Here is a 22,304-nt window from a genome sequence, read left to right on the forward strand (position 1 = left end):
CTATTCTTTCGTATCGCTAAATCAAACGACCCTTAGAAGGGAATGTCGAAATACAATTGCGCATAAGCCAATTAGGGTTACAAAAAAAGTGGGAGCTAGGGCAATAGGGTGGCTAGCTAGCTGCTGGGAGAAACCATCGTTTTTTTTGTTGCGTTCAATAATATTTTGAGTGCATGTTCTGGTTTGGTGTGGATAGAGAAACATAAAGAAATTTGATTCCAAATCCCGTAAACAACGAGTGACTTTGAATTCAAATGTGGCCAAAGAACAAAACTTTACGAGTTCATGTGCATCATTATTTGGGACGTGTTTGCGTAACCATAGATGTGAATGATAATTTATGCGTTGATCCCTATGATTAGGTTTGAAAAGTCTATGTGAAAATTTCCTGAAAGATAATTTATTTTCAATGAATTATTAGAGAAGTCCTACGTACCCTACATCAGTTCACCTTTCTTCTTTCTTTTTCTTCTTTTTTATTGCTTGAAGCATCTCATTTGTGTGCATCTTCTACCACTATAAGGAGATATCACGGCGGGAATATCTCCTTATTCAATCATATCCAATATATCATTTTTTTTTTTTTCAGAAAATACGCAAAAACTTCCACTGTGGTTTTGCCCATAATTTGAGGCCACTAGGTAATAATAATTGGAAGTTGGAAGGGAAGATCCCCCACAGAATCACAGGGTTGAAACCATGAATATATAATGTAAAAGAAGCCTGCTTGGCGATAAGAATCGCAGTAACCATGGCCCAATAGCATGCAGCGACAACAACATTGGACAGTAGTACTCATGGGTTCAGTTCTATTTCATAATAGCAGCAAAAAAAAAAAAAAAAAAAAAAATGAGAAGAAAAAGAGCTAGTAAAATATTCGAGGCACTTTTACGTACACTTCATATTTCTTGTAGCGTGCAAGATATATATAGCTTTGTTTGGTAATGTGTTTCTATTTTTTGTTTGGAAAACTTTCTTATGCGACGGAAAGGTGAAAGTTATTTTTGTGTTTTTAAAAGTGTTTTGTGTTTGAGTTATTTGTTAATATTTTTATTTTGAAAAAATAAATTAAAAGATAAAAATCAAAAATTTTAACAAAGGGAGTGATTGATCGATTTTCATAATGCATCTAATTGCGGGCATCACTTAGTAACATGGTGTTTAGAGTGATACTACTTTTACACTTATTTATTACATTTATTTTATACCAGCGATGTAACGTGTTTTAAGTAACTTTTTTATTATTTTTAATAGACTTACAGGAAAAACTAGCTAAAATACCTAATTTGTGAACTTTTCATTCCCATGTGTATATATATCGTTGCGTTCTAACTCAAGCACATGACTACCATCTTGAGCTTTTAAAACATAAGTTTTTGTTTGGCATGTGTTTTGGATTGTTTTGAATAGCTAGCCCTGACTCCATATTATTTGTTTTTCTTTAATTGATTCTTTTTAGTTTTGTTTCTATATATTTTGAAAAACTACTTTCGATCAAACTACATCCCAACACTTCAAAGTTTTTTTCTTTCAAAGATAATTTATCAAAACAAGTTTTATATATATATATATATAACAATAAAAAACATTTTCATAATACAAAACAAAAACACTTTTTGAAACCTTAATTAATTCGCTAACTACTTTTTCTTTTCTCGGTTAATTGAACGTACGTTATAAAAGCTCCAAAATATATACACCCCACCCCACGAGTGGGATCATGATCATCAGGCATCAAACTGTTGATTGGGAGTGTAGAACATCAAAAACATCCAACCTAAAAGAAACAAATACAGAGTCCTGTCTTCTGATTTGCTAATTAAACCCCCCACGAGGACCAAAAAGAATTTCTTGTGGGGGCAATAAATAGCACCCGGCCCCCACATCCTGTTCTCTTGTCCTTCTAGTAAACCCTCCTGCAGTTTTTCACCTGCTCCTTGCTTATTTTCCACGTCTCTGAAGATTGATGGGTTTGATGGATTCTGAATTAAATATCAGATCTTACATTATATTCACAAAGCCATACCTCTCTCTTTACACATATTTTTTTAGAAGAAAAAGAAAATTTCCAAGAAGAGCAGATGATTAGAGATTTTGGTACACCAAAATTTCCAAGAAAGAATAAGGGGAGGCTTTTGGTGATCTCGAGGAGGGAGGGAGGCGATGAATTGGAGGACAAGGGACGTGACTATCACTGCTGGAAACTTCTGCCAGACCCAGATCCAGAGAGTCATCCTTGTGAGAGAGTAAAAGAAAGGGAACAGTTTTATAATTTTCTGGCTATTATTGTGTGTGTAACAGTGCGTTGTGTGCATGTTCGTGTGTGTCTAAGTGAGAGAGACTGACAAAAGTGAGGGAGAAACAGAAGACTTGGTCTGTGGTTTATGATGATAAAAGCTTTGTATTGCTACAGATTGTAGAGAGAGAGAGGAGTTTGAATTTATCATTATTTTCTACGAGTATCTAATCCTTTTCATTTCATCTCTCTCTCTCTCTCTCTGAGACTCAATCTAATCAGATTCTTCTCTTTGGCTGAAAGTTTAGTGATAGAATGACGGCTTCGGAGGTATGGTTGCAACCCTTTTTTTCTGAGAGAAAAGAGCGAATATGCTGCTAACCTTGACAGAATTCCCTTTTTTTATTTTTTTTCTGGTTTTAATATGAAACCCTAACCCTACTTATCCAGAAAAAAAACCCTAATTTTTTTCTTAAAAAAAATTTATGTATAACCCTAACCGCATCACACATTCACACCATAATTTTTTTTTTTTTTGGGGGGTATAGGGAAAGAAAGAGACGGACAGACAGACAGACGTGGAAAAGAAAGGCAAGACATGCCTTTATGGAGTTTCACAATAGCTTGACACATGCATGCATTAGAGTACTCAATATATATTAGAGATAAAAGTATAAGACACACACACACAAATGTGTGTGTGTTAGTGAGAGAGGGATAGAGGTTTTTTTTTACTGTGGCGTGACTTTTTGTCTAAGGTTTCACTGTTTTGTCTGCGGAGTGTTGGAGCATGACAATAGTGAAGGGGGGGTTGGGAAGGAAAAGCTGAAAAACCCTTCATGGTAGAGAAACAACTTTATTGATCGGATCCAATGATAGCAGCAACTGTGACTCACTGTTTTAGATATTTGCATCTATGAGAACAAGAGGTGGAGCTGAGTTTCACAAAAAGAAAAAAGGACCATAAACTTCGAGAAAAACAGCAGCTTCACAGCATGACAATAAAGGGTAAAAATCACAATTCAAAGAATTTCGAATTCAAGCTTTATTGATTCATCATTCATACCATTTCTTTTTAATCTTTTTTATGACCAGTAACAGTCAGTAATTTGCCATCTCATAAAGGAAAAAGAAAAAAAGAAAAAGAAAAAGAAATTATATATAGATCGAGATAAAATGAGAAGTAATATTAATCAGCAACTTGGAATTGATCAACTTGACATCTTTTCTATGGGTCTCCTGAAAAGAGTACTGGCTATCAATCAGAATCATAAAACTTGATAAATAAGAAAATGAAACAGTGGTCCTCACTCCTCAAGAACAAAGTAGAAACAAAGGTGAGAGAGAATATATAGGCCGGTAAAAGAGGACTAAGCCATAGACTTAGGCTAGAGAATCCTCTTTTAAGATCAAGTAATAAATGTTAATTATATATAAATATATAAATATCATTTACTATTAAAAATAAAACATGTCAACTCGGCAGCATGCGCATGCCTTGAGTTGCACTAATGACACAACAAGAGATCTAATTAATAGCCACACTGTACTCTATGTTCTACAGCCTTATTCAGGTCCCAAGTTTCACACTGAAAATAATTAAGTTCTTTGTTTTAACAGAATGATTAAGCACTAAACCCACCAAATAAATTATTAAGGGGAAAATCATAATATATAATATACCATACCGAGGGAGTTTCAATTCTTCACATACTGCCTTCCCCTCCATCGTTGATGTTCCCCGAAGGACTATCATTCCATGGAAGAGGATAATTAGGAAGAGGGAAAGCAGGAGGCTGCTGATGATAAAACCCTCCTCCTTCATTACCAATTCTTCTACTAAACTGATGATCAATTGATCTTGGCCGAGGAGTATTCATTGGCGGTGGAGGCAAAGCAGCCGTTGGATTAATCTCACTGCAAGCAAACCGGATCAAATCAGAATTGGCTGCATCAAGTTCCTTCTGGAGCCTTTGAACTTGTCTCTGAAGGAATGAGATAGCACCAACACAGCCATAAACGGGGTCCCTTACACGTGCCTCAGCCTCATAGGCCAGAGAGTTCACTGCATCCTCTCTCTGGTGGGGGAGAAGCTCATTTAGGAGCTTTGTCACATTGCTTGCACCAAAGATTTTGTGAACATTGGCAAATTTTTGGGGTTCCTCTGGTGGGAAGTAGGGCGCAAAGATGCAACCGGGAGTGCATTTTCTCCTCAAGAACTTACAGGCGGCACAGGGCGAATTGTAGGAGCTGGATGATGATGAAGCCATTTTTCACTGCACCAAGATAATTACACTAAACCCACTGAGCATTTTTTTTTTTTGTGAGTTTATTTTTTCACTTTAGAGTAATTAATAGATTCCATTTTTTATTTTGTACTAAAAAAAAAAAAATAGTCTTTCTCTATGAGTAATTGCTTATTTCAAAAAAATTAAGATTTCAAGTAGAATTCAGTCGCAGCTGATCTTCTTCTTTCCCTTGTTTTATTTGTTAGAGTCATAATATAAACAACTCCTGTATTAGGGTTATCCAGAATGATTTAGATTAGCGAGCTGTGAAAATCAGCAAATTAAACAACCTGGAAATTCTACATGCTTTCTATCTTTCCAACACTGGTCTTGATCAAGAAATTGCCAGAAGAAACCACCACCTGGCCTATCTCTCTCTCTCTCTCTCTCTCTCTCTCTCTCTCTCTCACACACACACACACACACACACACACACACACACACGCATATTCAGAGATACATGCATACCTGCTTAAGTCAGGTAATTATCTGTCACTTCCTGATCACTGATCTCGTCATATCTTTCTTTCTCCTCTCTTTTAATTTTAAAGAATTTTAGTTCTTAGTACTCTATACTCACAACCATCTACATGGTTCCTTAATTTTTGGTTTCAAATTTTGTCTTTTCTTTCAAGTCTCTCCCTCTCTCTCTCTCCGGAAGAACTCACTAGCATGAGCAGTTATATTTAGAAAGTTATATATATCCTTTTAAATCAATCGGACCTAGGATCTGACTGGTGCAACCCAGTATAATTAGGTTCACACAGCTCTATTAATGTATACGAAGATAGCAAAGCCCTCAACAAGAGGGATCTAGTCTCTCTTTAGGCCTTTAGCTTACCCAAAAAAAAACCAAAACAGGAAAAGAATTAGTAGTATAGAAAAGGAACAGAGAAGCTACATATGTTTACCTGTTTGTGATCTAGGTTTCTTGATCAAACGAATAAAAAGGGAAGTACCTTTTTCCCTTGCAAGATCTATTTCAAAAGCTGTTCTGTGTCCTTCCAACATAAAAGTAGCCTTAGCAAATGAAAGGTGTGAGCATTGAAGACTTGTTTGTTGATCCGTCCATGGGGAAACCCTAATTCTATGAGGGTGGTAGCTAGAAAGAGAAAGAGCTGCGAATTCAGTGACAAAGGATAATGGGGGAGGAGCTAGCTAGCAAGGCAAAGAGCATTTAGTGGATGGAGAAGGAATGGAAGCAAAAGACAAAGGTAATAAATGGGAGGTACACTAAAAAAGAATGACTATGACCTTGCATCTAATAATAATTTCAGGGATGTGGGGATGTCTCCCATTCTCATTCCTTCTTATTTCTCAGGCATTGAGACAACATATAATTAAGATATATAATACTGATTAAATGTATAAATTAAGATCAGCATCAAGCTAATGGGACTTTTTGTTGCAAATTGCAATATGCACTTGTATTATAACCCCAATAGAAAAAGAAAAAGAAAAGGTATGGTACTACCTCACATAATATGACTAAACACAAGCAGGAATACCATAACCATATGTGATTTCAGATTTTAGTTTACCATAATTAAGAAAACTTTATTTATTTCTTTGCATGTAATAAGTTTTATATATATATATATATATATATATATATATATATATATATATATATATATATATATATATATATATATATATATATATAAAATTTAGGACAAATTTGTACTGCTCATATTTATGTGTATATCGTTGCTCAAATTAAGCATATATATATACACTCCTTAATTCTCCCTTTTGAAAGAATAAATGGAGAAACTTGGTGTCAGGGATTCTGTGATGATAGTGATTATTACTAAGCTGATAAGATTGAAGGAGATGGAATGCATGTTAATTTAAACATGGTTTGCCTATGATACTTAATAGGATCAATATATCAAGCAATTCCCGAAAAGAGATCATGTTTTTTATGAATCCCCTCATGATTCCGGAGTTGGGGGCAGTCTATTCTACTTACTGGTGCATGCATGGAAAAAAAATAACCAAACTCATTTTCACACATAAGCAGCTTTTATCAGAAAGCCATTCCAACATACGTCTAATTTAAAACCATTTCATATATAAACAACCTTTTGATAGAAATGAAAGAGGTGGATTACTATATGAATTAATTATTAACAAATTAGTTGAAGGTAGGATGAGTTTTGAGAAACAAAAAATCAAGACAGCAATGACAAAATCACATCATTCAGGGTCTCAGACCACATGAATCTGTGATCAGTACATTTTCTCAACCACTGAAATGGTTTTTACATAATTAAGATAGAACCCTAATTAGTACATCATGGAACCGCGCGTATCTTTTTTCTCATGGGAAAAAACTAAAAAGATAGCAAGCCTTGAGTATCAACAAACCCCAAAGCACATAAAGAAACAATGGTAGCACCATAAAGAAGACGAAGACCAGGAGGAGAAGAAGATCAATATGAAAGCCAAAAAATCTCAAAAAAATATGGACATGTCGCTTTTTCTAAATTGTTGCTTCCGGGACATAAGTACTTATATATATAATGAAAACAGGGACCTTTTTAATGTACTCTTTTTTTTTTTTTGACTGACTGAAATGAAAGTATAATCTAAGTATAATGGTTGAGGAACCATCAAATCCAAAAACTTAAGCTGGCAATGAGTGACCAATACTTTCAAGCCAGCCACAGCAACAATTACAAAATCAATTGACAACTTTAATTAATCTTATTTATATATTCAATCTTAATGCATGTGTTTAGCATATTCATAGCTTTTGAAGCTTCATTAATCAACTAAACGTGCCATATTTTGTTAGTCTGGCAACTTCATAGAAACCTTGGTTCTCATTCTCGATTGCTGGTGGAGTTTCTTTACCATTTCAAGTGATCAGCAGGCATCTATTCCGATCAAAATCAAGGAAAGCCCTTATATTGCATTGGCCTTTGAGCCATTGATTTGAATATCCACTTGGATTTATCATAGATGTTGTCAAAATATCATAAGAGTCAGTATTGATATTAAAAGGACACAAGCTAGGTTCTGCTATGGATGATTCCACCAGACCCACTTAGAATTGTTATAGCCTTTTTTCAAACGAGGGTGATTTCGTTAGAGATTTTTTCTCCCATGTAGTCTTATACGTACTGCGATGGTTTACAACTCTATTTCAACACGGATCCATAGTTTGCAGGCTTCCTATCACGGGTGATCCAGCTTTATGATGATGGAGATGACAACGTGATTGTGACATGTGTACAATATTGGCAATGGAATTGGAAGGCTAAGAAAGGTTAAGCTAGAGCCATTCATCACTGGAGTACCCGCCTATGCAGGTTATGAAGGTAGTTAGTTGCCGGAATTAATTTGGTAAAGTTGAATCCCTTCACAGTTTGAAACAAGTGTGGCTAAGAATACTAAAGTTTTTATTATAAATTAACGTGGTAGTTTAAGTGACACTTATTACGTGCATATACGTACACATAAGTCATTAAAAAAATATTCTCAAATTTTGTTTAATTTTTTTCAACCGTATTATGTCACATAAGGTTTGTAAATGAGTTGTAATAAAGGTTATAGTACTAAAATATTATTATTTTTCTTAAAAATCATGTTGCCTCTTATTAAAAGGAAAAATAAAAAATAAATAAACCTTATTGCTTTGCTACCATGGAGTCTATTAATGTAGGCAAACAAGGAATCCTGTTAAAAAAGTGGTTCTATGTTTTTACTAAAACTCTACAGAAGAGGTTTACAAGGTTTAGCAAGGAAATATTCATTTGTAAAACAAAGAAAGCAGCGCTTTTTGGTTTCATTTAAAGCAACAAGCTAGAAGTAGTTTAAGAAAGGGCAAAAGGCAATAGCTATAGGTTATGTGGTGGCTTGGGAAAGGATAATAGCAATACATAATTGTGCCCACAAGACTACATAGATAGCTTTTAATTACTTAATGTAATTGTCTTGTAATGGAAAATATTATTAAAATGAAATCTAGGGACCCACAGGGCTCACAATCCACAACGGGGCATGTTACGTAGATTTGAAAAATTATCAATCTGAATTATAAATATGAGTTTTTATAGGATTCGGATGGTTAGACAGTTTAAAATTTGCATGCATAAGTGGATTTGATATTAACTGTTTAAATTACTAACCAACTTGACAACAAAATTATTGAAAATATCTGTTCGACTCAAATAGGGCCCACAATCCACAATGAGGCATGTCACGTGGATTTGAAAAATTATCAATCTGAATTGTAACTATGAGTCTTTATAGGACTCGGATGGCCGGACAGTTTAAAATTTGCACGCACAGATGAATTGGATATTAGTTGTATAAATTACTAATCATCCTGACAACAAAATTACTGAAAATATCTGTTCGACTCAAATAAGGTTGGGGAAGTGTATATTAATGCAATTAACGAAAAGAAAAGGGGTATCCTAGCGATATATGAACAAGGCATTTTGGGTGGGTGTAGACCCTGTCAGTGGAACCTTGACAAAGGAGAGATGTTGTCCCACCATCGTTGTTGTTAGTCCCTATCACTCCGACCATTCTTTGTTGCTCCCTGTCCTCTACTCTATGCCCTTACACCCCAAGGATAAGGGGTCACTGTGGGAGAGAGACATATATAAACTCTACTAGAGATATATAGGATTTAAATAGGCCTTCATCTTCATGTTCTTAAGAAAAATAATTGGATAACTGCAATTTTTATTATAATGTTTTTATAAATTGATATGACAGTTCATAATTAATCAAATGATTAAGAGTATGTGGTTGAAAAATCAACCACTAACTATTTAAATTGACAAGTTAAAGTTTTTGTTTAATTATTTCACTAATTAATTATAAACTGTCACACCTCAATTTGTAAAAAAGTTTGTAGTACAAACTACAATATCCTTAACAACACTCAATTTTTAACGTTCTCAAACCTAGCTTCTTGGTCTGATAGTTCATAATTAGTCAAATGATTAAAAGTATGTGGTTGAAAAATCAAACACTAACCGATTAAATTGACAAGTCAAATTTTTTGTTTAATCATTTCACCAATTAATTATAAATCGTCACAGCTCAATTTGTAAAAAAAATTATAGTAGAAAGTACAATAATACCCATAACAGCTCAATTTTTAACGTTCTTAAACCTAGCTTCTTGCTTTGAAATAATATATATTAATCTTCAAATGTTATTATCAAGAGAACTAAACGATCATCCAATCCCTTTCATTTTGGGACGTCGACGATCATACATATGACATATCATTCGAGCTTATGTACGTCTTTTTCATGCTCTAAATTAGTGGTCTGAAAAGTTGCCATCATCAATAGGAATTTCTAAATTTTTAATTAATTTTCAAAAGTTGAACGTATTTTACAAACCCTACGAATAGATAGTTCATCATACTATAATGGGGGATAAGTAGTTTGACCATGGGGGTCTCAGAGGAAGTACACAAATCATCCCATTTAAAGCCAAGCACTTTTCATCTTCTGCAGGAAAATCCACTGCTTCAGTTCTGAAAAATTGAAGCTACCCATGCACGAACCCACATAAACACAAGATTTTTTTTCCTGTTCATTATATACTGAATAAGTAATTTAATTCGTTCATATTCAAATTATAATTTTTTGGAATCCATATATTATATGAGAAGACATTGTTTTCACTACTAAAAAAGAAATTAAAAGCAAAGAATTAGTGAAATTGGTATTAATAATCATTAGAACGTACTGCTCTACTCAATCTTGAAATCCATTTCTTTTGTCCTTTTTGTGATATATATACATACACGAGAAATGTTTCGTTTCATTCTCTTACATGTCTTTTGCCTATCTCCGTATAAGAGATATACAAATTTAATATTTAATCTATGGGACCACATGTGAATTTTACAGATTCAATAGTAAATTTGCAAAAGAAAATATGCAAGAAAATGACACCTAACACACCATTATGCATATAAATAAGATGAGTCTCAAATACTCCTTCCTCCTAACCAACTTCATTAAGAGACTCACACAAACTTCCGACTGTTTCCATTATTTTTCATAAGAGAAATTCTACATATATTTTTAAGTGTTTACTCCCTGATATGGTGGTGAAAATCACCATTGAATTTTAGACGGGTTAATCTGCATATTTCACATCACTACAAAAAAATATGCAATTAGCCACGTGTCTACAGTACCCGTTATTGTAGCCACGTGGCCAGTTAGCCACGTGTAATAAATACACGTGGCTAGATGTAAGAGAAAATATAAAAAAGTCAGTTAGCCACGTGTATTAAAGATACGTGGCCAATTAGCGACGTGTATAATAGACACGTCTCTAATTAGCCACGTGTATAATATACATGTCTCCAATTAGCCACGAGTATAATAGACACGTGGCTAAAATATTCAAAAAAATTTAATTTATTAAAAAATTATTAATTTTTTTTTTTTAAAAAAAAATAATTTAAAATTTTAGTCACGTAGTTTATTGGCCACGTGGCACATAAACACATGGCTAAAATATTCTCTATTTTTTTAAAATTTATTTCAACAAGTAATTTAAAAAAAAAAATTTAAAATTTAACATTTTAGCAACGTGCTTTGTGAACACGTTGCCATTTGCTTGTTTTGGGGGGAGACTCACTCGCCTGTTTGTTTCAAATTTTTAATTTTTTTTGTCATTTCTTTTTAAAACCAAATCTGTCGCCTATCTTCCTAATTTTTTTTTTTTTCCTTTTTTTTTTTGAAATCTCTCCATATCTCGTCGATCTGTTCTCCTCATTTTCTTCTTTAATTTTTTTTTCCTTTTTTTTAGAAATCTCTCCATCTCTCGTTGATTTGTTCTCCTCATTTTCTTCTTTAATTTTTTTTTTCCTTTTTTTTAGAAATCTCTCCATCTCTCGTCGATCTGTTCTCCTCATTTCTTTCTTTTTTTCTTTTTTCTTTTTTTCTTTTTTCTTTTTTTCTTTTTTTTTTTTCAACTCTAGCTAGCAGACGACGTCTCCCCATTTTTCATCAAAAAAATTTCTCACTTTCTTTGTATTTTTTTCTCAGCAGACGATGATTCAGCCCCACCCGGATACACGACGACTCAGCCCCACTCGGACGCACGACTCACACCCGGAGAAGATTATTTTCGTCATTGGTGATGGAGAAGAGGCCGGTGGTGTATGGGTCCTTTTGATGGTGATTTTTGGTCTTTTTGTTAAATTTTTTTGGTCCTTTTTGTTAGTCGCCAGAGTAGTTGGTTTCTTTTTTGTTAGTCGCCGGAGTAGTCGCCGAAGTAGTTGATTTTTAGATCTCGACGACGACGATTTGGACGAAGATTCGGCACGGATCTTGCTGGATGCATGGCCCTTTCTCCCGATCTCGCTGGATTGCCGGATCTCGTCAGCCCTTTCTCCAGATCTCGCCGGATCTCCGGATCTGGCCGGCCCTTTCTCCAGATCTCGCCGGATCGCCGGATCTGGCCGGCCCTTTCTCCAGATGTCGCTGGATCTAGCCGGAAAGAAAAAAAAAAAAAAAAAAATCTGAAGAAGAAAAGAGCAGATATCGATCTGTTCTTTTCTTGTAATTTTTTTTTTAAAAAAAATTACAAACATTGGCGACGTGTGTAAGGAATAAGTGGCTAAAAATATATCATTTTTTTTAAAAAAAAAAAAAAATACATTTAGCCACTTGAAAATAACACGTGGCTAAATGTCAAGTGGCTAAATAGTCACATATATAAAATTACACGTTGCTAAATGTACATTTAGCTACAATCAGATTCACCACGCGTAACCCATGTGGCCAACTGCACGTGGCTAACAGTTAGCCACGTGTATGACCCAATACACGTGGCTAACTGCATGTGGTTAAACACAAAGTTTTTTGTAGTGCATCAATAATATTTTTACTGCCATGTTAAGGAATATATACAAAGAAGTAAGTACTTGAAAGTACATGTAGCATTTTATTTTTCATAATAATATAGGAGTGTAAAAGGCATCTTAAGAGCAAAAATAGAAGTAGTAGGTACTTTTTAGAGTAAAAGGTATAAAAAATAAAGAGAAGAAAAAGTAGTGAATTACATACGCATGCAAGACAGTTGAATGAGCAGCTACGTGAGATAAGTGCGGTTAGAAGTATTACAATTTTTACTACGAATTCACCACTAAAATGTGGACTTCCTCTTGATAGCCTATATGATACTTATTATGTGTACAAACTGAGATATCACAGTCCACATGTATGACGCTTTCGACGATGAGTCACTTAAATGTGAATTATTGCATCAATTTGAAAAAGACTTACAGTATTATAACTAGTTGTAGTACGTAATAGCCAAAATATTTTCTATGTGAGGTAGACAATGAATATAGCATGCAAAAATTGTATTAAAAATAAATAAATTAAAAGCAGACAATTGGTGCTATCATATTAGAACTATCTCCACCCGCTAATCATGGCATCACTGTTTAGTTGTATATTAGGGTTAATTACAAGGAAAGCAACACACCACCCTTTCCGGCTCGACGGCCCGGGTTCTCGATCTGGTCTTCAGTCAACAACATGCATATGATACAGCCGATGAAGTTTTTTAATGGCTACTTTTTCTTTTTTCCTTTTCTTCAGCCTCTTTTTGGTTTACGATAAATCCAATTAAGTGAATCCCCCATATGGTTCATGGGGTCACTGGGCAAATAGCTAAGACAAGTTTAAGACTAATTAAATTAAAATCAAATGGCCCTAATGATTGGAAGGTGGTTCATACTTGATTTGTTATCATTAGTTGGATATATATATATATATATATATATTAAATCAGGTTTAGATGTTACATATGATGCCTGTATCTTGTACATGCATGCTGTACAATATATATTACGCACCAGAAAAAGAAAACAGAAAGTGAGACAAGGACATAGACACACACATCAACGTCCAACAACTCACATGATCATATCATTTTGACATTTCCAGTGTTTTTTTTTTTTTTTTTTTTTGGGGTTATGTTTCTCTCTTTCTTTCTTAATTTCCTCTTTTATTTTGTTTTTTTGTACTTTTATTTTTTATTTTTTGATTTGGGTTTGAGGGCGGTTAGATTTGGTTGACATGAACTACTTGGATCTAATTAGAATGTGCTTACTTTTTCCTGATTAATTCATCTCAAATATGATAAACTGAGCTGGAGTTGAGGGTATGTTTTTCTTTGCTAAAGATTAATCTGCATCCTAACATTTAGGGTGGTGGTCGATCCGGTGGCATTTGGGTTAACTCCTAATGATTTTGTGCATGGTCTTAGGTTCGAATCCTAAAATGGGAAGTGCTTGAGATTATTTTCATACCACCGGCTTGGGTGTCGCTAGTGTCTTCGGTGAAACTGGGTCATGCTATGAATTAACCGGCACTTGAGGAAATGCTGGCGATTTCCCATCATCTAGGCCCTTCTTGTGACCTGTCATTGGTTCCCAACGGGCATGTGCTACTATGGTTATGTCCAAATAGAGTAGCCATGGTAGTTGCACCCCCCCCCCCCCCCCCCCCCCCCCTATTGCTTTGAAAAAAAAAAAGAAAAAAGAAAATTGCAGTTTGAGACCATTTATTAATCTATATATGTTTGTACATAACTTTGTCTAAAGGATAGAGATTCATGTTCTACCCCTATCCCCTCTTGTAATTGGGGATATCTTTTTCTTATCTCTATCCCCTTCTCTTTGGGCAGAGTATGTGAGAGAGGCTCTCTTGCCGAGTAGGGGGCCAACTCACGGAACCCTCTGTGCGGGTTGGAGCTCCTTTGATCAGATAGAGACTCCTGTCCTCGAGTAGGGAAGCCCCTCTTACTATTTTCCTGTTATTATCTCTACCCTCTTTGAGGAAGAAACAAGAAGGGATCAACATCAAGGAGGGGTTGGATATGGAAAGGCAGAGGATTCGTAGTTGGGGTAAGTTACAATTTTGAGGGGACTAGGATAACATTGCTTGCACAAACAAACACGGGTGTACATGGTTTACTTAATTTGGCAAGATCACACAACACCCTAGAGCTACAAAAATCTGCCAAAGGACGTTGCTTTCTAGGCTGACGAGGTGCAATTCTTCTTCCTCACTCACAAGATTCTGATTCTTATTCAAAGAGGAACCTCATAAATCAGGCCTATATTCGCCACAGCCTAGGCCTTTTCAGGATACCATTTAAGAAGGAAAAAAGCAACCTGCAATTCGACTCAGTCCAGTATCACGGGTGAGATTATAAAATCCGATCCTCTCCTTTTGTTTTTGATTTTTTTTTTTTTTCAAAAAAAAAAAACCTAGAGTATATGTGAATTTTTTAAGGAGTAATTCAGTTATGGTTAAAAATGGGCTCAAACCAAAGCCTGGTTAGTTAGGCCCAAGAACTGCCCCATTTCAAACCAAAGCCTGGTTAATACAGCAAAAGGCATGCCAAATGCAATGTAATGAATTGATCATCCAAGCACAGCATTATCAATTTATCATCCAACACAAAATGTAGTATCAGCAAGATAGCAGCACCCAATGCAGTCGGCATATGTGATTTATGTGAGAGTAACTCGAGTACAAAGATTAAAAGAACGAAAACAAGGAAATGGCTTCAAAGTGAAACTGTTTGTAGGTATTTACATCAAAAGTCACCTAAAAGCCGCTGAGTTAAAGAAGTTGGAACTTTGGCTACCACTAACAACTTATTGTGTCATTTCTCCTCTCAATTCATCCACCAAGCTCTCTATTCTACTTGGCATATCTGGTAGAACAAGGAAAGGTACACACAATGTTCAATATCAGTAAAGCTATCGACCTTTTTAAGTCCACTAGAAAAACCCTTTCCGGCCATATCCAGGGGTACATTATCTGTCTCATTACGGGCTTTGAAATATCGAGTCTATCATGAACATATGGCAACAACAGACTATAAAAACAACTCGGAAAGCATGGATACCAAGTTGAGGGCAGTTACGAAAGAGAAGTTCATGAGGTATTGAATTGTTATCTTTCTCTGATGGGGCTCTGATGAGTAGATCTAGGCCTTCAAATACATCCCTTAACCACTAAGGATGTAAGGAATAAACCTAAAAGGATAACCAGAAACATTAACAAGTAAAGAGAAATGAACATTGATCCACTCACCACATAAAGAAGATTACATCGGGAATCTCTGCAATGAAAACCAAACAAAAATGCAAAAGTTAAATGGAAAAGGGAAATTTTTGCTAAAAAAAAACTATGGTGTTCCAAGTGTAAAAGTCACATAATGAAGTGTGACTACTGTGCTTCAATTTCCCTTGATACAAAGTGTACAAGTTAGAAAGAGTTTCCAGATAAAGTTAGTAAATGGCAGTGTGGTGCTGAGCAAATCCATCAGTGTTCAGAAAGTATCCACCATTTGGGACTTGAGATCAACTTCCTCAGCTAACTTTGGTGCTTCTGCAGCATTCCTACATACTCTAAATGAGACAAAATAGGTTTTTAAATGGTGAACCATGCATGTTCTATATTTTCATACTTAACAAACAGGGTACCTTCTGCAGCTTTGTTGCAACAGCCGGAAACGAATGCAGTCAAGCTGGGAGGCAAAGCTGAAGAAGTGGCTTCTGAGTCACCAGCATGTATTGTTACCTCAGGATATGTGTATTGCATGCCTTCATAGTTCAAGGGAGAGGCAATTGAGCACCATAAATTCCAACAGGATTCTCACAGCTCAATTCTTCACCATTCCTGTACTGATCATACTTTAACCATCAGTTACGCTCTTCTAATCTGTGGTTTGTTGCAACTCGGAATTCTCCAAATATATGTAAGCCACTGTATATAATGAAACATTTCATTTTGTCATCTATTATTGCTTCCATCATAAAAGATGAACTTAGATGGAGATGAAATTTCTGATCCTAAATCACACTGTGGAACCCCATAATTTCTCATGTCTTTGAAGCTCTCTAACTCAGATGGAGATGAGATTTCCGAACTGAGATCACTGTATGGAAGCCCACTATTTCTCACATATATCAAAGCTCCCGCTTTTCCTGTCTTCCTTAAAGGTCTTATGTATGTAATTTATCTTGTTTTGTATAGTTATTTCAGTCATCTTAAACTAATGACAAAAGAGAGGATCACATCAAAAAAGGTGTCCAGGGAAGCTTCTGGTGAAGTTGGAATGCATTTTCTCTTTCTCTGTTGGACTCCTCTACATGTCTAAGAACAGGCATCACCTGAACAGATGTTGATTCATGTCCAACATGGTTACATCTGTTACATTGATATTGTCTACGTGACATGGGGTAATTTTTTAGTAAAGCTAGTCGCACCTTTAGAGAAATTATGAATGATTGTGCAATGTGCATCTTGCAATGCTTATTGTAAGGCACAAAACAGTATGCTTACAGCTGGCTAATCAAGGTTTAAGACATTGTTATTATGAGTTAGTATCCGTTTTCTTATCTGTTGACAGGAAAAGTCTAGAGAGAGAGGACTTTCATTTTTATTTTCACACTCCAACCATAAAGTATAATTTATAATATCGTTGTTGTCCCACTAACATTTTTTTTGATAAGTAATGTATATTAAAAAAGCGCAGAGGGGCGCAACCCAGTATTCATGAAGTATATACATAAGACCCCTAATTTAAAGAAAAAAGAGAACACCTATCTAGAAATTCAGAATAAGAACACTCAGACATAAACTGTAGTTTCTCTCTCCACAAAAACAACGTTTGCAACGCTAACTTCTTCAAGTTCATTAAACCAGTCTCACAATCTTCAAACCAGTGTGCATTCCGTTCCTTCCATATACACCCAATCAAACACAATGGAGTCATTCACCAAATTGGTATCAACGTCCGGTTGCCATTTTGCCCCCTCCAACTCCCCAACATATCTTTCACCGATCACGGCATTACCCACACCACCCCAAACAATTGCAGGATCATACTCCACAACTCTGTAGCAACCATACAATAGCGAAACAAATGATCAATGGATTCTTCAGAAGTCTTACACATATAGCACCACTCCATTACAATAATGTTTCTCTCACGTAAATTGTCAAAAGTTAGGATTTTCCCTAAAGTCGCCGTCCATACAAAGAAAGCCACTCTCGGTAGAACCTTAACTTTCCAAATACTTTTCCACGGAAATGGCTTCCCATGTTGTTGTCCCACTAACATAGCCGTATAAGTATTTACATATGATAATATTTGGGCTTCAAATGCACTCAGTTAATCTAGATTATGAGAAATGAGAAAATAGATAAGTCAACAACCCAGAGAGACAATGAGTAACAAAAGCCATAGAACACAAAAACCATTTTGGAAAATCTATCAGGGTACAAATTAATTAGGAATAATGACTGTAAAAAAACACATGATTGAAGCCAAAAGAATACATTTTTTCCACTCCACTTGAATTGGCAACTATATGCACAAGTGCAAAGGTTAATTAGTTGATATCACCAATCACCTTAAGAAAAAAAAGGAGAGAATAGAGGATTATCAATTGCAACTTGACAATAAATGTGGATGCAGGATATAGAAAACAAAGGTGTATTTTAGGAAGAAAGAAAAGTATGTGACCAATTTTCCATCCCATTTGAAACTCCAACCCTGAAGGAGTGGCCTTTTTTACAATTGATGGATACGTTTGTAGTTTGATGTATCCATATGCTAGTTTTTGAAGTTTGGTGGTGTAAATGAAGAAGTGGTACTAGTTTGGGGGGCCAAAGTGTATTTTCCCCAAGAAAATATTTTCCCATGGATATAACTTACAGAAGATCTAAAAACAAGGATCTAAATTTGCAAAAACTAAATGGAAACAAAACTCTTAAGAGGAACACCGATGTAATGAATCTGCATTCCAGTAATCTTAATCGAAGTCCTCGACAAATTCTGGGAATGTCAAGCACAGATCACCATGCCTTTCCCCAAAAATTCAAACAGTCATGCATATAAAACTTCTAGAAACTGAGAAAATAATGATCTTTGCCTTCTGTACTCGAAGATTTCAGTAAGATCAAATGATCAATGATATTATGGTAAGAAAATAATGATTTTTTTGTTCTGTACTCATGGATTTAAGCATGTGGTCCATTAAATAAAAATAACTTTATAAAAAACATAGTTGACCTCAAAATTAAAACAAATCAAAGGTATTGTGTTGTTTTTCAAAAGCAAATTCCCTAAAATAACAAGAGAGAAGAAATCCAGTAAGTAATAAATCAATTATGAGAACTGTAAAGCAAATTTTACTACGCTAGAATGTTACAGATATACCTCAAGCCAAACCCTACCCATCATATCAAAAAGATAGAATGCTTTCACTGTCAAAACTATGGCGGGACCGGTCCTTAAATCCAGGTTGCCATAAGGATAAAATTTAAGCACATCAAACTGTATATTTATGAAAATATGTGAGTGGACCTGTCAGGCTTAATGCTTTTTTCTTTGAGAAAAACAAAATTTCAGCAAAAAGGATGTCCGCAGTCCCCCCTAAATAATTTTAGTAGTTTTCATGCATTCACACTTCTGGACATGGGAAGCTAAGAATGGACCGAAAATATCCATGTCCTTCCAGAGGAACGGGAAAAAAGCCTAAAATGAAACCCAGATGGGATTTGCCAAATTCTTTCAAGTAAGAACCATAGCAGAATCAAGAAATAATATATATCATACAGCATTTCCAAGGGAGCCTCCAAAGGTTGCTATTGCAAATAAAGGTTGCTATTGCACTCAAAAGCAAGACGAGCCTCAATTTTTTTAACAAATCCACACACTCATGCCTCACAAATTCCACAAACCTCTGCAATCTACAACTAAAACAGGAAAAGCCTTTTCCCTATTGAACCACGACTAACGATTTAACAAGCTGAAAATCCCATGCACATGAAATCATATCAGTGAAATGCAGTATACAGGACACACCCAAAGCTTAAACAACACAAACCCATTTCCTTGAAAGGAGGCAATCAGAAACACATACTGGGCTTTGGGACCAGTGATAAGACCAAGCAAAGCTGTCGAAGATGAAGAGAGCCATGTGCCTCCCGAGCAAACCTTCTTGGACCTGGGAAGAGGAACGAGGCTGAAAGCGGTAGAAGGGAGAGAGCAGAAGCCAAAGAAGCAAACGAACTGTATCTTCCAGTGGTTTCCATGGGGTTTAGGGTTTCGTCATAGTTTTGGGGCTCTTTAGTTCCTGCCATTTTCGTCTTTGGCTCTCTCTGTTTCTTTTTTCTCTGATGGTTCTCGTTTCTGTTTTCTTGGGGCTTAATGCGACTTTTTCCCTGTGCTCCCAGAGTTTCCATCTTGTTTATCCATAAATGTTGTCACAAGATGCAATGAAGAAGATATGATCAAGAATGTAGATATCTTTTCAATAGTTAATTACTACTGCCTGCAATCCAGCTAACCCCAGGAATTTTCCTCAGTTCTCCTCCTGTCATATCATTCCTCAGCTTCTGCACACCATCCCACCTCCCATCAGATGCATATATGTTAGAAAGCATGATTCTATAAGAATTTTTCTCAGGATTATCTTCAAAAAGCCGCTGAGCTACAATTTCTGCCAGATTGGAATTTCCACATGCATCACAGCATGATAAAAGGGCTCCCCAGATGCCACAATCCACTGGTTCTGGCAAAGACAGAATAAGATTGTAAGCCTCTTCCAACTTACCAGCCATCCCGAAGAGTTTTACCATGTAAACATAATGCTCAGTTCTAGCTTGAGTTTGAAATTCATCTTTCATTTTTCTGAAAATTTCCTGGCCATCTTGGACAAGGCCAGCGTGGCAGCAAGCACAAAGGAGAGCAGAGAAAGTCGATTCGTCAGGTACTAACCCTTTCTCCAGTATCTCTTCAAACACTTTGAATGCCTGAGAGGCAAGTCCATGCAAACCAAGACCTGAAATTACTGAATTGTAAGAAACTACATTCCTTTTTGGCGTAGTCTCAAAGACACGAATTCCCAAGCCCACAAAACCACACTTGAAATACATGTCTATGAGGGAAGAGGAGACCATTAGATCCGATTCAAATCCATGTCTAAGTACATAACCGTGTATCTCACAACCAGGCCCTACATTTGCTAATTGAGTAGTAGCTGCCAGTACACTGGCAATCAAAATGGTATCCGCCTTCTTACTTTCTATGTTCAGTTTCTTGAAGAAACACAGAGCCTTCTCATAATCTCCAGATTGCGAATATCCAGTTATTAAAGCAGACCATGTAACTAAATCAGGTTGGAACAAATTACAAAAAACTCTATATGCAGAATCCATGCACTTACATCTCGAGTACATGCTCACAAGTACACTGCCTACATGAGCATTAGAATGGAAGGCAGTTTTTAGACAAAATCCATGTATTCCTTGGCCAATACTCAGCAAGCTGGAATATGCTAAACCTGAGAGCAACCCGACTACTGTATATCCATCCGGCCGCCTCCCCTTACTTCTCATTTTACTGAACAGCACTAGCCCTTTATCCCAAAATCCACAATATCCATAACCAGAAATCATCGAATTCCACATCACCAAATCCGGCTCAACTATCCCATCAAATACCCTACTGGCTTCATCAACCAGACCCAGTTTCGAATAAGCCGTCACAAATGCACTACTACAAATGGGATCCAATCCCAACCCAGAAAGTATTACTCCTCCATGAACAAGTCTCAGCGCATCTAAATTGAAGTCCTCAGAACACGCCCGTATAATACAAGCAAAAGAAAAACTATCAGGTTTACTTTCAGTTTTAAGCATCATGTTAAAGAGAGATAATGCTTCACCAAAGTTGTGGACTTGCGCATATGCTCGAATTATTGAATTCCAAAGAAACACACTCCGGTGGGGCGTTTTGTCGAACAGGTTGCGCGCAGCGCAAATGTCGTTATTGTTAGCATAAAATCTTACTATTCTGGTTGCATAAAATGGGTCAAGGAGGTGGGTCTTTATGATAAAAGCATGCAGCTGTTTGGTTCTTGACAGGGATTGGTAAATCTTGGAGAGTTCTAAGTGAAGAAAATGGTGGTGAAAGAACATTGGAATTGGATCATTATTTTGCTATATAGGCTGTGATTAGTGGAATTGGGGGAGAAGAAATAGTTTACACATGCAAAAATAGAGGAATGTATTTACGATCGATCCCCATGGATTCACTCCCACGTTTAAAGATGGAAGGCAGTTGATTGGAGGGGAAGCCGTGGAAGATGGTTGCCGAGTACGTCTGAATGAGAGAAGAGGCAGCGGCGATTGCCGTGACAAGATTTTAGCAAGCTTTCACGTTCAGGTCAGTAAAAATTTGGTCTTTACTGACCTGATGTGTTTGGTTTTATAAATTCTTTAATTCATCAATAAATAAATTAAAAAAAAAATTGATATTTATTTTAGCTAAAAAAATTTACATTTTTCTATGGGAGGATGGTTAAAAAATTGAGAAAGTACACATAAACTATCATTCAATTGTTAATATTCTTTAAAAAAAAAAAAAAAGTTGTGTTAAAAAATTAGAGAGTATAAAAAAATGTCAATGTCTCTGAGACCAACACAAAGATAAAAATAATTCTAAAAGTTTTTTAATAAAACAAAAATGTCCTTATATAAATTTTGAAAAAAGAAAACAAAATAAAAGAAAAAACAAAAAAAAAACTGAAAAATTATATAAAAAAAAAAGATTTTTTTTAGAAAATAAAAAGGGAGTTTTTATTTTTGTTTATAATTTTATTTTATTTTATTTTAGATTTTATAATTTTAAGAATTTTTATAATTTATTAAGTTTATTTAAAAGGGTTATGTCAAATTTTT

General features: G+C 35.5%; 2 protein-coding genes across 4 annotated transcripts; both read right to left on the reverse strand.

Annotated features, from left to right (window-relative positions):
- Positions 1-3,722: 3,722 nt before the first annotated feature.
- LOC133875617 (LOB domain-containing protein 25-like) lies at positions 3,723-5,821 on the reverse strand. 3 transcript variants are annotated; one of them, XM_062313803.1, is made up of 2 exons: positions 5,484-5,821; positions 3,723-4,531 (listed from the first exon to the last, which is right to left on the reverse strand). In XM_062313803.1, exon 2 carries the CDS (start codon positions 4,504-4,506, stop codon positions 3,943-3,945), a length of 564 nt encoding a protein of 187 aa, XP_062169787.1. In that variant the 5' UTR covers positions 4,507-4,531; positions 5,484-5,821; the 3' UTR covers positions 3,723-3,942. The 3 variants fall into 3 exon arrangements, with proteins under 3 accessions (XP_062169787.1, XP_062169786.1, XP_062169785.1); XM_062313802.1 differs by having other exon boundaries at positions 3,724-4,512; XM_062313801.1 differs by having other exon boundaries at positions 3,724-4,512; positions 5,436-5,821.
- Positions 5,822-16,036: 10,215 nt separating this feature from the next.
- LOC133874772 (putative pentatricopeptide repeat-containing protein At1g64310) lies at positions 16,037-21,680 on the reverse strand. The gene is made up of 2 exons (XM_062312641.1): positions 19,484-21,680; positions 16,037-16,229 (listed from the first exon to the last, which is right to left on the reverse strand). The coding sequence occupies exon 1, from the start codon at positions 21,540-21,542 to the stop codon at positions 19,881-19,883; it is 1,662 nt and encodes a 553-aa protein (XP_062168625.1). The 5' UTR covers positions 21,543-21,680; the 3' UTR covers positions 16,037-16,229; positions 19,484-19,880.
- Between the last annotated feature and the right edge of the window lie 624 nt (positions 21,681-22,304).

The sequence above is a fragment of the Alnus glutinosa genome, chromosome 8, assembly GCF_958979055.1.
Source record: "Alnus glutinosa chromosome 8, dhAlnGlut1.1, whole genome shotgun sequence".
Classification (NCBI taxonomy): Eukaryota; Viridiplantae; Streptophyta; class Magnoliopsida; order Fagales; family Betulaceae; genus Alnus; species Alnus glutinosa.